The sequence below is a fragment of the Clupea harengus genome, chromosome 26, assembly GCF_900700415.2.
Source record: "Clupea harengus chromosome 26, Ch_v2.0.2, whole genome shotgun sequence".
Classification (NCBI taxonomy): Eukaryota; Metazoa; Chordata; class Actinopteri; order Clupeiformes; family Clupeidae; genus Clupea; species Clupea harengus.
Window position 1 is genome coordinate 8,277,748 of NC_045177.1, and position 16,713 is coordinate 8,294,460.

The 16,713-nt window shown below is 46.2% G+C and overlaps 1 protein-coding gene and 1 pseudogene across 1 annotated transcript in view; one reads left to right on the forward strand and one right to left on the reverse strand.

Annotated features, from left to right (window-relative positions):
• Positions 1 to 219: 219 nt before the first annotated feature.
• Positions 220 to 16,713, forward strand: part of LOC105895766 (integrin alpha-L-like) — a 33,991-nt gene continuing 17,497 nt past the window's right edge. The window contains exons 1-5 of the mRNA XM_042703842.1: positions 220 to 277; positions 406 to 526; positions 791 to 921; positions 16,250 to 16,392; positions 16,500 to 16,671. Coding sequence (XP_042559776.1) covers positions 236 to 277; positions 406 to 526; positions 791 to 921; positions 16,250 to 16,392; positions 16,500 to 16,671 — 609 coding nt within the window. The 5' untranslated portion in view covers positions 220 to 235. The remainder of the gene's footprint in view (positions 278 to 405; positions 527 to 790; positions 922 to 16,249; positions 16,393 to 16,499; positions 16,672 to 16,713) is intronic.
• Positions 2,390 to 13,846, reverse strand: LOC116219878 (annotated as a pseudogene).

The following is a 16,713-nucleotide window of genomic DNA, read 5'->3' on the forward strand; positions in this document are numbered from 1 at the left end:
GACGACACAAGTCCAGACTGCAAATTTGTTCCGCTGCCAAGTGCAGCAGAGTTCAATTCTAAAGGTCTGTCCATTGATCTGTCTTTGTCAGCCTGTGTAGTTATCTCTCTGTCTGACTGCCTGTTTATCTGTATGTCAGCCTTGTCCCAATTAGGGTGTCTGTGCAACCATATCATCCATGTGTCACAAGAACTATACTATTTTTCTCAACACAGGTTCTATCAAGGCAGTTGGAATGTCTGTCGCTGTGAGAGCAACACCAACTCTCCAGTTTACTGTACGTTCACCACTGTTTCACTATTGAGATATGTAGTACAATCTTTGTGTGCGCATGAGTGTGTGTGTGTGCATGTGTGCATGCGGGTAAAAGTGTGTTTTGATTATTTTACTGTAATATCCATTTAGGCCTGTAGTCCTGCTTGGAGTCATGAGTGTTATGGGACCCCCTACCTGAACAGCATTTGTTACCAGTGGAACCGTAGCAGTGGAACCATAGCAGTCTCCAACATCACCTCAGCTTTTAAAGGTTTGCAGCTCAGACTCTTATTTAGTCAGAGGGCTGACAGGATGCTACAACTTCCTGTTTATGTGTTAAGAAAATAACTTTTGCAATTGCTCAGAATTAGTATTCTAAGTCATTGTGGTGACACCATTATTGTTATTCAATTACATTACATTTTATTTATATAGCACCAAAACAATAAAATTGTCTCAAGGCGCAATCATTGTACAGCCTGCTCGATGTGCTGTATTCACATCTCTGTTCCTTTTTCAACCAATGCATTTTCAGAGTGCACAAAGCAGAAGGTAGATCTAGTATTCCTCTTTGATGGATCCCTGAGCATGAAGAACAAAGACTTTGTAACAAGTAAAGAATTCATCAAAACCATCATGAAGAGCATGAGTAACACCTCAATACAAGTAAGCTCTCATTTTAAAATGATTTTATGATTTAGGGTTGTTTGTGTTTAGTTTATTCCAGTGCATGCAAAAAATGCGCTGTATTGTTCTTCCTTGGCTGCTCCTTCTTTTTTTTTCTTTTATATTAACTGATTTTCTGCAAATAATTAATTCACAACTTAATGTTGTAGTTCTCATAAGTAACAGGCTATTTTAATTTTTCTTCACTTTATACTTTTAAAGATATTTAAGATACATTTTTCAAAATGTTCTTATGAAATGTGTTTGTTTCTTTATTAAAGCAACACTATGCAACAATTTGACACTATTTGGGTTATGGTTTTATAGGCAACTAGCTTTGGTATCATCCTCAAATTCATTTTGATAGCATATGTCATGTCATGTGAAGCACAGACATGTGTCTTTCCCACTAGCCATCCAGGATATACTCTATGTAGAAAGCTTTCACAGCATGCCATTGCCAGCTATACTGCCAAAAGACACCAGTTAGTGTGTTGCCAAGCTTCTATCAGTGCCAACTGGGCTGTTGGTGGTGTTTGCAACATTTGTGCATGCCTTTTAGGTAGTTAGCTTGCTAGTTTTGGAACAGACCTCCTTATTGCTGCTTTAATATGTAACTTCCCCATTATTTTCTGTTATTTATTTTAATTCACTCTCTCTTTCAATCACGGTATCATTATCACACTATCACTATTACTACTATTAATCACACTCTCTTTCTTTCTCTTGTTCTCTGTTTTAACATCTAACGTTCAATCTCAATTTCTTTGTCTTTCTCTCTCTCTCAATTTCTTTGTCTTTCTCTCTCTCTCTTTCACTCACTCACTCTATCAATCTATTTTTCTTTCTTCCTCTTTTTTGTTCTCCCTAATTTTATCTTTATCAAATACACTATACTACCTTACAATCACCATCACTCTTTTAGGCTATATTTGACATGAAATGGGATTAATGAGAAACAATCATTACAATAATTTACAATGTTTAATGCAGTCTTTGTGCGCTTGTGTGTATGGCAGACATGGGAGCACTCTCCAGCATTCTTTCAGCTTCTTGTGGCTCGGTAGAGAAGGCATTGTGACCATTAACACCAGAAAGATCTATGTAGGCACGTCTAGAATGGCATCACTGTTCAGCTGGAATCAGCCGAAGCAGTACAGTAATATGCCTAATATGCTTTGGCTGATTGTTAGTGCTGTTAGATGTCCATATTAACGCTTGAATGTACACCAACTAGTAAGTTCCTAAGGTGATGTATCATATAACCACTAAATAAGATGTGTTGCAAAACCTTTCACCTGAACCTAACTATGGTGGACCTTGGTAGAGCCTTGGTACGAAAGGGGTGTAAGGGTGCATATATTGGGGTTAGGGAATGGTGTTGTTTAGTCCTGTGTCTGTCATAGTGACAGAGTTTGTCGGTCACAAATCAATTGCATTCCTTTGCTGTGTACATAATCTACTGATGCCTAATCTGGACACATCTTCAGTGATGTTCCTGGAATCATTGGACGTTTCGGGTCTTTCAACATCATACGCCCTCCTCCAGGTGACCCAGCCGGGGCTGATCAGACCCCAGCTTGTGTCCAGACGGCTAGCTAACTACCATGACTCCATGGCTCCCCTCTTTTGAGCCACAGCCATCTTGAGGCTCTCTCTACCGCATCGGTGGTACCAGGGCCGGCTCTAGCCCTTTGGTTGCCCTAGGCGAGATTGAGTTTTGCGCCCCCCCCCACACACAATACTTAACACCACTTAACTTTGCATAGCAGTTTTTTCACCCACTTATAATTATACTATTCTACATTGCAGTTCAACAATAAATGTTGCATGGACAACAAACACCAGAATAGTTTCAGAACATTTTCTTTTTTATTAGTTTAAATAATTTATTACACACTCAAAGTTAGGATTAAGTTAACTCCATAAACTGTGCAAAACACTCTTAAGCACCTGTAAGGACATTTAAGCAAATTATGACCCTCTATACCCTAACTATACCCTCTACAAACAAAAGTGCTTTTATGGATACGGTACATACCTCTACAAAATATCTCAAATACCTCACTACAATTCTTCCAGTCATTTAGGCCACTCCTAATGAGGTGGTCATTTTTCTGTGAAAAGAGCTTGCAGCAGAAGCAATACAGAGTATTGTTTTTCCTTGAATATACAAGCCAGCTTCTCTTGATTTTCTTCCCATTTACTAATTTCCTGTAGAAGTGGTTGTGGTGGCAGCTTCTCCCATCATCTCTTTTTGGAAATGTAAAGTCTGGACTGGTCTGGTATGGTCCTCTGCAAACTAACTCTGTCCTTACCGGATCACAGCTGGCCAGTCAGCAGGATCTATAGGTTCTCCCTGGATAGCAGGAATTGTGGAGGGTGAGGTGTCTGCAGGCGGCAGTGTAGTTTCACTGGTGCCCAGAGTGCTTGATGTGGTCCTGGATGTCCCTTCACCTTCACCTGTATTCAAGCATATTGTATAGCCAGACAAGCAGTGTTTAATATAATAAGTGAAATGATCATGAATGTGGTTGAACTTCTTTAAGAAAACAAACTATTGTATTTAATACATGCTAACATGTTTCTATTGTACTTTAAAGTATGGATGTGGCTTGAATAAATACTATTAAATAGACTCACCTGATGCAGGCTGTGTGTTCCTGGCCTGTGTGTTACTGGCCCCTTGAGTACTACTGGATGTCCCTTCTCCTGCAGCTGTATTTAAACACAGAGTTCATCCATGCTGTTCGTTACACAGTTTCATTTGGTCATTTCTATCATCCTACCACATAGTTGCATTGTACAAATACATTTTATCTGACCATGTAACTTGTAGTAGATATATTACGATTACTGCCACAAGGCTAAATAATACTAGGCTACTGATTACAATTAGTAGTATTAATGTGATGTGATTATTAAAGTAATAATTGCTAATAATAATAACAATAACAAAAACAGCAACAGTAGTACTAGTTGTGTGGGCTACTTACAAAGTTCAGAGGGAGGCGAATCAGGCGTCCTTTCTACAGCGGCCTCTGCAAAAATTGCCTGAGTGCATCTGGCCAATTTAAAACAAAAATAAACAAAATGTTTAGTATATTCCTGGGGAGGAACTGTACAGAAGGGTGAACACCACCACTATCCCCAAAATGGTTACTGTGTGTGCACCTGCTAGTTGTGAACAGTCACTAAACAGAACTTATGCCATTTATAATTAATGTAGACAGCAACTGTACTTTTCATAACTAGCATACGTTATCCAGATACTGGTCTTTTGACATTTACATCCATGTAGGTTATCAGTGAAGTTACGTTTGCTAGTAATAGCCTACGTAGCAAATTAGCAAAGTAACAGTCGCTAGCTAGCTATAGCTAGCCTAAGTGACGGCAATGAAACGTCCAATATTAGGTGATGCACAATACTACATGTATTTCGTTTGACACCTTAATGGCTGAGATGAGAAGACTTACCTCTATACTTGGCTTTCTTTTCCTCTTCTTCCTTTCTTCGTTTTCGTCCCTGTGCTCCAGATGGTATTGACCGCTTCATTTTTGCGAATGTCACGTAGCTGACACGCTCACGGCTCACCCCACCCTGGCAATGTGCAGGAGCCCTCACATAACTAACGTAACGTAACTTAACGCAACCGCCCCCCCTATCGACAATAACCATCAATTCAATCTAAAAATCAGGTTGAAGTAAACGTAGGGCTGAAGGGGCGCCCTCGGATGATCATGATTAATAAACATGTTTTTATTTGCTTGTTATTCTAACTATGATTAATGGGAAGTAGGTCCAAGGGCGACGCTAGAGGGCGCCCCCAACCCATTTGTTGCCCTAGGCAGTCGCCTAGTTCGCCTATAGCAATCGCCGGCCCTGGGTGGTACTGCGGATGGCTCTCCTCTTTCTCTGTCCCTCGATGCCTAAACTACTGAAGGCTCTGGCCAAGGAACAGGCAGCAAATCCTCTGCATCCAACCTCCACAGGGAAACACCTTGTTCTCCAACCAGCCTGCTGACAGTCACTGACCAGTCCTGCGTACTTGGAGAGCTTCCTCTCAAAGGCTTCTTCCAAGCGATCTTCCCACGGGACAGTCAGCTCCAGCAGCACTGCTTGCTTGGTGGACTCAGACATAAGGACAATGTCTGGTCGCAGGGTGGTGACTGCAATATGGCTGGGGAACTTCAGCTGATGTTCAAGGTCCACCAACAACTGCCAGTCTCTTGCAGACGTCAGGATGCCTGCATATGTTCTTCTTGCATTAGTTGGCTTGCCCCCAGCTCTGACAAAGGCGATGGTTTTCTTGGAGGGTCGGAACTGCTTTGCCCACACCAGCCCTGCGCTGATGGCTTCAGCAATGGTCTTGAGGACTTGGTCATGCCTCCACCTGTACCGACCATCTTCAAGTGCCCTTGTACAGCAACTGAGGATGTGTTCCAGGGTTCCTCGCTTGGAACACAGTGGGCATACTGGTGTCTCTGCTATGCCCCATGTGTGCAGGGCTTGGAAACACGTCATACACTGCCTGGATGAGGAATTTAATGGTCACTTTCCTTTCAACCGCATTCTCTCATCTCGTCCAAGCTCCCTGTTGCTTCATTCCCACTGCCTTGCAGGTTCTCGTCTCCTCCACTACTGCTCTCACCTCCTGAACAAGACGTTGCCCTTCCTTCCCCCTGGTGTTCATTTGGGGATGTAATGTACGTGGAAACGGAGGATTCAAATGCTCGACTCGGAGACAGAGGTGGAGAATAACAAGCTTTACTGAACGGGTTCGGTACACGGTAAGGCAGTCCAAATATAAACAAACAAATCCAATCAGGGATGGGCAGCGGGGATCGTCGTTTATCCAGTCCAGGGTCGTCACACGGGTAGTAGTTTGAAGAGGCAGAGGTACCGACAAGGAGGAGGCAATCACGTAGTCGAATAAACAGTCCAGGTTCGTTATCCAGGTGAAAGGTGGTGGAGGCAACGGTACCGGCAAGGAGAAGGCAAACACGGAGTCGATTATACAAGCAAGGGGCGTTATCGCTAGAACTTTGGAAAACATGGAAAACGCTGGAACTCTTGAGACACGGGGGAAACAAAGACGAACTGGCAACGAGACACAGGAAAACACAGACTAAATACACTAGGTGATGAGGAACAGGTGAACACAATCAGGGAGGGGCAGACAATCAACAAGATGGAGCACACATGAGGCAGGGAGTGAGGAGTCTGAAACGAGAGGAGAGGTGAGTAAACAATCACAACACGGAACACAAGAATAAACGATCTAAATCAACAAACTTAACTCAATAAACTGGACTGGACGTAACAGTACCCCCCTCTCTAGGGACGGCACCGGACGTCCCAGGCTGGTCAGGATGACGGCGGTTAAATTCCTGAATGAGGGTAGGGTCAACAATGTTCTTCGTTGACACCCATGCCCTCTCCTCAGGACCGTACCCCTCCCAGTCCACCAGGTATTGGTGACCGCGACCGCGGCGGCGAACTGCCAAAAGGCGTTTGACCGTGTATACTGGACCTCCATCGATGATCCTGGGAGGAGGAGGAGGCTTGGTGGGTGGGACCAACGGGCTCTCTAAAGCAGGCTTGATTCGGGACACGTGGAAGATGGGATGCACCCTCATAGACCTGGGAAGCTTGAGTCGTACCGCAGCGGGGTTGATGATCCTAGAGACGGGGAACGGGCCAATGAATCGGGGGGCCAACTTGCGGGACTCTACCCGTAGGGGAATGTCCCGGGTGGACAGCCAAACCCTATTGCCAGGTTGGTATGTGGGTGCAGGAGTCCGTCGTCGGTCCGCCATCTTCTTTGTACGGACTGAACTCCTTAGGAGGACTTCACGAACCCCACTCCAGACCCGACGGCACTGACGAATGAACTTCTGGGCAGATGGAACGTTGACTTCCTTCTCTAGATCGGGAAACAGTGGTGGCTGGTAACCGTATGCACACTGGAACGGGGAAAGACCGGTAGCAGAACTTGGTAACGTGTTGTGTGCATACTCCACCCACATCAGATGCTTGCTCCAGGAAGCTGGATTTTGAGACACAAGACACCGTAGGCCGGTCTCCAGTTCTTGATTCAGCCGCTCCGACTGACCGTTGGACTGGGGATGGTATCCGGAGGAAAGACTGACTGTTGCACCAAGGAGGGATAAACTGGGGTCCCCGGTCTGAAACCACATCTTTAGGAAAACCATGGATCCGGAAAACGTAGTTCCTTTGGCAGAGGGCAGCTTAGGCATAGGAATGAAATGAACCATCTTGGAGAATCGATCGACAACTGTTAAAATAGTGGTGTTACCTTCAGAGGGAGGCAGACCAGTGACAAAGTCTAGGGAGATATCAGACCAGGGACGATGGGGCACAGGGAGCGGCTGTAGAAGACCAGAGGGTGGGCGTCGCGAGTTCTTGTTCCGAGCACACACCGGGCAGGCAGCCACATATTCCCCAACCTCTCTTTCCATGGACAACCACCAGAAGCGTTGTCTTATAAAAAAAGAGTTCGTCGTACTCCGGGGTGGCAGGAAACCCGGGAGGTGTGGGCCCAATGGATTACCTGGGAACGAAGGAGGGCAGGGACAAACAATCGGTTAGGGGGGCACCCATCCGGCACCTGACAATTCACATTAGCTTGTCTGACCTTCTTCTCGATTCCCCAAGTTATTGCCCCTACCACACAGGATGGAGGCAGAATGTTGGAGAGGGACCTCGGGGCAGAACTAGGGTCAAACAGACGGGAAAGTGCGTCCGGTTTCACATTCTTGGAGCCGGGGCGGTAAGACAAGGTAAAGTTGAACCTATTGAAAAACAAGGCCCACCTGGCCTGCCTGGAGTTAAGCCTTTTGGCAGAGCGGATATATTCCAGGTTCTTGTGATCCGTCCACACCAGGAAAGGGTGTTCTGCTCCCTCCAGCCAGTGGCGCCACTCCTCCAAAGCCACCTTAACAGCAAGCAACTCCCTATTGCCCACGTCATAGTTCCTCTCGGCAGGAGAGAGTTTTTGAGAGAGGAAGGCGCAGGGATGGAGCTTGTTGTCCGCCTGAGACCTTTGAGAGAGGATCCCCCCGATCCCTAAATCTGAGGCATCGACCTCCACCACAAACTGTTGATGAGGGTCCGGAAGGGTGAGGACAGGAGCCGAGGTAAAAATCTCCTTCAACCTCTTGAATGCTTGATCAGCCGGGAGTGTTAAGTTAAAATGAACTGCGTGCTCGTTTGCAGAGGAATCAGAGTAATCGGACCGCCACATGTAGCAATTGGTTTGATACAGCTGAGTTTACTGGTTTCAAGATTGGACAAGATTCAGCCGGAGATGCAGAGCTCACAATTAGCTCTGTCACCCCCGGCTGGAGAACGCGTTCTGATTTTTACATGTGATAACAATGGTATATAAGTCCAGTCTTCACTGATGATGCTTCCTGGGCCCCACACGTATACGCCTCTCTGTGACTTGCATGTTTCAGTCGTAATTTCTGGCCTGACAATTAAGTTTCTGTGAGTCTCCAACTCCCTTCTTACAGATAGTTTCCCTATCTCATCTGTCTCCTGCCCAGGCTGCCCTATGACCTTGGAATTTATGTCACTGGTCATTCTAAACTTGAAAGCATGTGCTTTGAATGTTATCTTAGGCCCCTCTGTCTGAAACCTGTTTTCCAACTGCAGTTATACTGGTTAACTGGGCATACATTGCTAATAGAAATAAAATGTTAATAAATTCATACCTAAACTGAATTTATCTTACAGGAGGGACCACAGAAACCGGGCTTTGGAGGAGGTTAGGGCATGTAGCGGAGCGGCGACTGAACTGAAATTCCTAATGAATCGCCTGTAGAAGTTGGCGAAGCCCAGGAATTGCTGAAGCTGCTTGCGGGTTGACAATGTCGGCCACCCTGTGACAGCACTGACCTTTGTAGGGTCCATCTGGATGTTATCCTCCGAGACAATAAATCCCAGGAATGTGACGGAGGAGACATGAAATTCACATTTTTCAGCCTTAGCAAAAAGGTGGTTGGACAGAAGATGCTTTAGAACGCGCCGGACATGCTCGACGTGAGTCTCCTCATCAGGGGAGAAGATCAGGATGTCGTCCAGGTAAACGAAAACAAACTGGTTCAGCATGTCTCGGAGAACATCATTCACCAGAGTCTGAAATACGGCTGGGGCATTTGACAGGCCAAAAGGCATCACGAGGTACTCGTAGTGACCACTAGGGGTGTTGAAAGCAGTTTTCCATTCATCCCCCTCTCTTATTCTCACCAAATGGTAGGCATTTCTTAAATCCAATTTTGTGAAAATTTTTGCGTTTTTCAATAGTTCAAAGGCTGAAGAGATGAGCGGGAGGGGATACAGATTCTTCACCGTGATGTCATTCAAACCTCTGTAGTCAATGCAGGGGCGAAGTGTCTTGTTTCTCTTATCCACGAAGAAGAACCCAGCTCCGGCAGGAGAGGAGGATGGCCGAATAAGGCCCGCCGCCAGGGAAGAGTCAATATAATCCGTCATGGTCTTTACTTCTGGGGAAGACAAAGAATAGAGGCGCCCCCTAGGGGGTGAACTACCTGGTAGCAGATCAATGGCACAGTCATAAGGTCGATGAGGCGGAAGCGAGGTAGCCCGAGTCTTGTTGAAGACCTCCTTGAGGTCTAGGTAGCATGGAGGCACTCCGGAGAGATCTGGGAAATCAGAGTCCACCGAAGCTGTGCGAAAAGCGGACACAGCAGAACGAGACACAGGAAGTTCAGGACAACTAGGAGATAAACCATCAGAGGCTTGGGACACCTTGGAGATGGAAACGGCGCGAATGCAGGTGACAGAACAGCTCCTGTCCCAACTTGTTACTTCCCCTGTGGTCCAGTTTATGTGTGGGTTGTGTCTAGAGAGCCATGGAAAGCCCAGAATGATAGGGTGTGATGGAGAGTTGAACAGGTGAAAACTCAGAGATTCAGTATGTTCTTTGGAGATAGTCATCTGAATCAGATCAGTCTGGTGTGTTATTTTGCACAGTAAACGTCCATCTAGAGCGTGAGCCTCTAATGGCTTGGGAAGAGGAATTAATCTTAAATGTAATTTCTTAGCTAACCTCCATTCCATAAAACTCTCATCAGCTCTGGAGTCAACCAAGAAAGGATAAATAACAGTCTGAGATGGTGTGATAAACCTTGCTTGCATGAGAGGTCGAACAGCAGAAACAGTGGTGTGGCTTACCAGTGTAGATCTTGCAGTTGCCTGGTCCCTCACTGAACAGCCTGAGAGGAAATGACCCATTTGCCCACAATAGATGCATCTTCCCTCCCGAACTCGACGTTGACGCTCCTCTGGACTGAGTTTGGTTCGTCCTAGCTGCATTGGCTCCTCCGTATCTGCAGATGGCGCTGGTGCGACGGCCGCCGATGAGAACCGAGCAGGGGCTCGCCAGGACTGCTGAGTGGTAGCCCGCTGTCCCCTCTGGAAAGGTGCAGAATAATCAGGCCCGGGTTTCCCACGATCTTGGAGATTCTTATCAATCTTGACTGTCAGTTCAATGAGAGAATCAACATTTTCTGGTAAATCACGATTGACTAACTGATCCCTTATAGGCTCCGCTAACCCATACAGGATCGCGTCAAACAAAGACTCCTCATTCCAACCACTATCGGTTGCCAATGTGCGAAACGTAATGGCATAGTCTGAGACACTCCGATTGCCCTGACGAAGTCCCATCAGTTCTCTCGCTGCCTCTCGACCTGGTCTAGTGGTGTTGAATATCTTGCCCAACGTCTCCGTAAACAGCTGAACCGAGGAGCAGACGTGCGAGTTTCTTGCCCACTCGGCAGTCGCCCATCTCTCTGCCCTGCCAGAGAGATATGACATAATGTACGCCACCTTAGCGTGTTCAGTCTGGAAAATAGGTGCATTAAACTCAAATTGAAGACCACATTGCACTAAAAAGGGCCGACAATCTCCAGAATCCCCCGAAAATCTCTCGGGACGGGAGAGAGAGACGTGGAGGAAGAGCAGACGGAGCAGTGTGTGATAAAACTGAAGCTGCAGCTGCAGCTGGAGCAGGCTCCAGAACGGCACTCGGAGCGATGACGGTGTCCAGGCCATCCATGAGCTGTTGGAACCCCTTAGTCAGCAGACCAACCTGACTGTGAAAATTCACCTGGCTATCCGACATCACTCGCATCTTGAGACGAAGCGCGTTATACTGTTCCTCAGTCTGATGAAGTCTTCTACTCTGCGCCTGCAAGGCAGTGTGCACGGCATCAGAGTCGGCTGAATCCATCTTTCTGGCCAGTTCGTACTGTAATGTACGTGGAAACGGAGGATTCAAATGCTCGACTCGGAGACAGAGGTGGAGAATAACAAGCTTTACTGAACGGGTTCGGTACACGGTAAGGCAGTCCAAATATAAACAAACAAATCCAATCAGGGATGGGCAGCGGGGATCGTCGTTTATCCAGTCCAGGGTCGTCACACGGGTAGTAGTTTGAAGAGGCAGAGGTACCGACAAGGAGGAGGCAATCACGTAGTCGAATAAACAGTCCAGGTTCGTTATCCAGGTGAAATGTGGTGGAGGCAAAGGTACCGGCAAGGAGAAGGCAAACACGGAGTCGATTATACAAGCAAGGGTCGTTATCGCTAGAACTTTGGAAAACATGGAAAACGCTGGAACTCTTGAGACACGGGGGAAACAAAGACGAACTGGCAACGAGACACAGGAAAACACAGACTAAATACACTAGGTGATGAGGAACAGGTGAACACAATCAGGGAGGGGCAGACAATCAACAAGATGGAGCACACATGAGGCAGGGAGTGAGGAGTCTGAAACGAGAGGAGAGGTGAGTAAACAATCACAACACGGAACACAAGAATAAACGATCTAAATCAACAAACTTAACTCAATAAACTGGACTGGACGTAACAGGGGAGTTGGAAAGGATCCTAGCCCTGCTCGACCTTGTGTGACCACTCCCACCAGGCTCCTGTGACGCAGCCTTGCATCTGCCTCTTGAACCGCTTCCTCTGTCCTCCATTTCCTGCCAGTCCTCACTTGGATCCCTGCTTTAGCCACCTTCGGATCACTTGAGTCCCTGTACTGAACCACTTCTCTGGCTCTAGTTACCTTGAATTCCACCTCCAAGGATTTGAAGGGCAGTTGCAGTTTGTTGGTGTTCCCGTAGAGTGCAATGCTGCTCAGGCTCCTAGGTAATCCAAGCCATCTCCGGAGGTGGTTACTGACCCTCCTCTCTAAGGCGTCAACTGTTGAGATAGAGACCGTGTAGACAAGGAGGGGCCACAGGATCCTGGGAAGAATGCCATGTTGGTAGACCCAGGCTTTAAACTTCCCAGGTAGGCCTGACTTGTCCACGGATTTCAGCCAGCCATCCAACTCAGTGCAGGTCGACTGGATAGATGTTGTGTCTCTCAGAGAGCAGCCAAAAACCTTGCCCAAGCTCTTGACTGGCTTCTCTGTGATAGTTGGAATGGCTGTGCCTGTGATGTTAAACCGGAACTTGTCGTCCACCTTCCCTTTCCTCAGCACCATTAATCTGGATTTGGTGGGTTTGAAACGCATCCGGGCCCACTCCACCAGCTTTTCAAGTCCCTTCAGAATCCACCGGCAGCCTGAGACTGATTCTGTCATGACTGTGAGGTCATCCATGAATGCCCCGATGGGTGGTTGCCGTTGTCCGGAATTCGTGCGGGGCCCTCTGGCTCAGCAGACTTAGTGAGCATGTTCATGGCTAGGGAGAACAATGTCGCAGAGATAGTACACCCTGTGATGATACCGATCTCCACCTTGTGCCAACTGGATGTTATTGCTCCTGAAGAGACCCTCATCCTGAAATTGCTGTAATAATCAGCGATGAGGTCTCTACACCTGCTGGGTACATGATGTTTCGTCAAAGTGAGCTGAACCAACTTGTGTGGAATGGAACCGAATGCATTTGCCAGGTCAAGCCACAATACCGACAGGTTGCCCTTGTTCTCTCTGGCCTCCTGAATGAGCTGTGTCACCACACCGGTATGCTCCAGACATCCTGAAATGGCGCCTTTCTGGACAGATGTATCGATGTAGGTGTTCTTTGCCAGGTAGGTACACAGCCGTTTGGAAATAGCGCTGAAGAAAACCTTTGCCTCAACACACAGCAGGGAGATGATGCAGAACTGATCTAGCTGAGTGGAGTTTTCCTCCTTCGGGATCCATACCCCTTCAGCCACTCTCCATTGTTCAGGGATCCTCCCCCTTCTCCAGAAGACTCGCAGGATTTTCCACAGACGCAGCAGGAGTTTGGGACAGTTCTTGTACACTTTGTATGAAGTGCCACTCGGTCCTGGAGCAGGGCTTGCCCTTGCTTTGCGGTCAACCTCCCTGACTTCCTTTAGCTGCAGCTCCGACATGTCGAACTGCACTTCTGGTTCAGGGGGTTCTATGAGGTTGTTACACTCTCCCAACTCCTGCGAGGAGGCTAGTTTGCCACTGCGCTTCTGCCCCAGCAAATCCTTAGTGAACTTGAAGGGGTTAGCAAAGAAAGCAGCACGTTTACGTGCCCTCTCGCGCCGCCACCTCCGATGCCACTCAGCCCGGCGGAGAACTCTGACGTTTTTCCGAAGGATGCACATTAGCTGGGCCAGGCCAGTGCGTGTCTCTTGTCCTGCCGCCTTGTACTGGGATTTCAGTGCTTTCATCTCCTGCCTGATGTTGTGGATCCTTACAGCTCTTTGATTCTTTGAGTAAGATGTTCCGGAGCTTTTCTTCTCCTACTCGCCAAACCGTTCAGCTGCGATGCTGACAATGATTGTTGTCATAGCTTGTAGCTTCCTGTCGGCCTCTCTTTTCGCCATTGCCTCCAGAATTTGGTCGACATCGTCATCGAACTGCTTCCAGAGTGAGGTCATGCTAGCTGCAGGTCATTTGATCCGCCTCCTGTCAGACTTGATGCTCGAGGGATTAGTTTGCAACACTTGGAGGTTCTGGGCACTATGGGGTTACTCCGGGCCTGGCCCCTCCTGCGTCTCTGCAAAATTTGCTGATACAGGAGGTGGACCCATTAACAGCCTTTCTGTATATATGTCTATGGAAAGCTCTATGACCCTCACAAATTCTCGTTGCGAAATCCAATTCGTTCAGTTCGTTCCATGAGGGTTTGTACACACAGAAATAAATCGCTGTCTAGTACACTAAATAACGCTGTACTGCAATTTTTTGCACACATACAAGTTAAATACCCCCTTTGGGTAGGAGCGTATGGTGTTTAAAATCCGTTATCCTGGTTGATATAGAAATCAATATTAAGTAACATGTACCTGCGTGAGGCTGTTAATAGGTTTCGGGCGTTAATAGGCGCCGTTACTAAATTGGGTTTATGTATTTGTAAATTTGACTCTGAAAAAGTCAGTGCCTAACCAGACACGAACCTCACCGCACGTCACTGGTGTGTATAATGAACCTCGTAGTCAAGTGAAAAATACAATCAACTTTCTGCCCATTGACAAAACTGCTTTACAACCAACACAATACATACTAATCATAGAAAATACACGTTACATTTCGAGGTTGTCGACATTCACTGCATCTACCTATCTAAAAGTTTACTAATTGTGATGGTCATTTTGCATAGTGGACCTACCGCTGAGAGGCAAACTTCTTCGGTCTCATTTACAGTCCAGACATTGTCACACGTTGAGAAGAGATAACAGGGAAAGCAGTAAAGGCGGTTTATTGTAGCACAGCCACACAGCCAGTTTTTTCGGGAGTACCACTCCGTTTGAAAAGAGCGAATTGTCTTTTGTCCCGTCATTTGAAGCAAACCTTTGAGCTCCAGCATTGGTCTCCCATCATTGATCATTTCACGTTTGGACTGAAAGTCCAGTTTTGAGAACTGCTTCAGCTTAGCAATAAAATCTTCAATTTTCGCCGTCAAGGTCAAGTAGAAGTGTAGAAGAAGCGCAACGTTCCCCAGCATAAACCCGACAGGTGCGCTCTCGCACGCCCCCTTTATTGAGGCAGAGGTACTGTGTGCCTCACCTACATGATTTTTCAATGCGTTTTGAGCTCAGCTCAAAGGTTCTACGCATGCGCATGCGCAAAACCCAGTTTGGAGCGATTGCGCAATCCTAGGTGAGGCACTGCCTCCCCTGTCTCCCATAGACATATATATGCTGCCTCCCCTGACCGCACGTCCCTCGCTTTCTCCTGTCTATTTGAACAGGACATGCGCAAATTCAGTAATTTTGATTATAAAAATGCTCGAAATGATTGGAATCATGCAGAAATTACACCTATACCACAGATTAGCAGAGAAATATGAATATTTTTTTTATTTTATAATATATATATTTTTTTACTTTTCAAGATGACAGGTTCTGCCTCCCCTGCCTCCTCTGACCGCACGTCCCTGATGTGCATTGCAATAAGATCCATAAACTGGTGAACATACATGTACTCACACTTCCTTGTTCTCACGCTCTCACATACTGGTCCCAACGCGAAAGCGCGCTCGCGCTGGGATAACACTTTTATATTGTGTCAATAGTGGAGGGAGCAGGGCATTATGTCACAGGGGTGTTTGTCGTGTTCACATTTCACTTAGGTAATAACTATGCATTGTAGGGTGATGTGCTATTGGGTTAAATTGTATTTGAGTGATTATATGGAGATATGTTATTTAAATGTACTGTATAATTCAGGAATGAAGGGTTTAGTTAATAATATGCACAATATGCTATGCTTCCCCATATTCATGGGTCAGCCCTATTAGGCCAATTAGGGGCAATAGCTAGGCCTTCTTAAGAGGCCAGCACAGTGCCATTCGAGAGGTTGAGGTAGAAGGACAGCTTTCCTGCTGAGAGGAGTTGTTTGCTAAGGTAATACTGTCGTGCTACCTTTGGACATTGAATCTTTGTTTTCGTCTGAAGTACTTTGTTTTGTGCTATTATTACTTTAGCTAAATCCACAACCTGGAAAGAAAATAGATATTGTTTGAATTGAAAACGTAAACCACTGCTCCGGCAATTCTTGTTACCACCATCTCCAAGTCCACATCCCTAATCGTGGGCTGGCCGCGGCGGTCACTCACAGTTTGTCTTTATCAAAGACACTATACTATGTCTCACTGTACTAACAAACTGCAATGACTCCTCTTTCAGTCTTTACACACCTCTCCTCTTCCTCTTTGCCTTCCTCTGCATGTTTTGAATCGTTTAAATGTTCTAATCTTTTATTTCATATGTATTTGAAATGTCTTGCCTGCCATGCACTGATATTTCCTTCAGGAGATGCAAATCTAGTTTGTTTTATTGTTTGTTTGTTTGCTCTATTAGTTTGCAGCAGTTCAGTTTTCCAAAGTATTCCGAACAGTTTTCACATTTAAAGACTTCCAGGACAACAAAGCCTTTAAAAAACTGGATGATGAAGAACAAATGAAATCTCTGACACACACACATGGAGCCATGCACTACGCTCTGTGAGTACGATAAAGACCTTTTTAGAGCAACAGCATTTTGCCATATTATATTATGTGATTAGATTTGTTTATACATATTGTTTATTTTAATATTTTGTTCAATCCAGGAATAATCTTTTTGACGAATCAGAGAGTGGTCGACACCCAGATGCAACAAAGGTGGTGGTCATCATTACTGATGGCAATCCATCAGATCCTGCTATAGTCAGAGTGAATGGCATCTCAAAGTTGATTGTAGAAGTCTATGAAGACCGACACATCATGCGCTTTGTCATTGCGGTGTGTATTTAATACTTGTTCTGGTTATCTGTTTGGGTCACA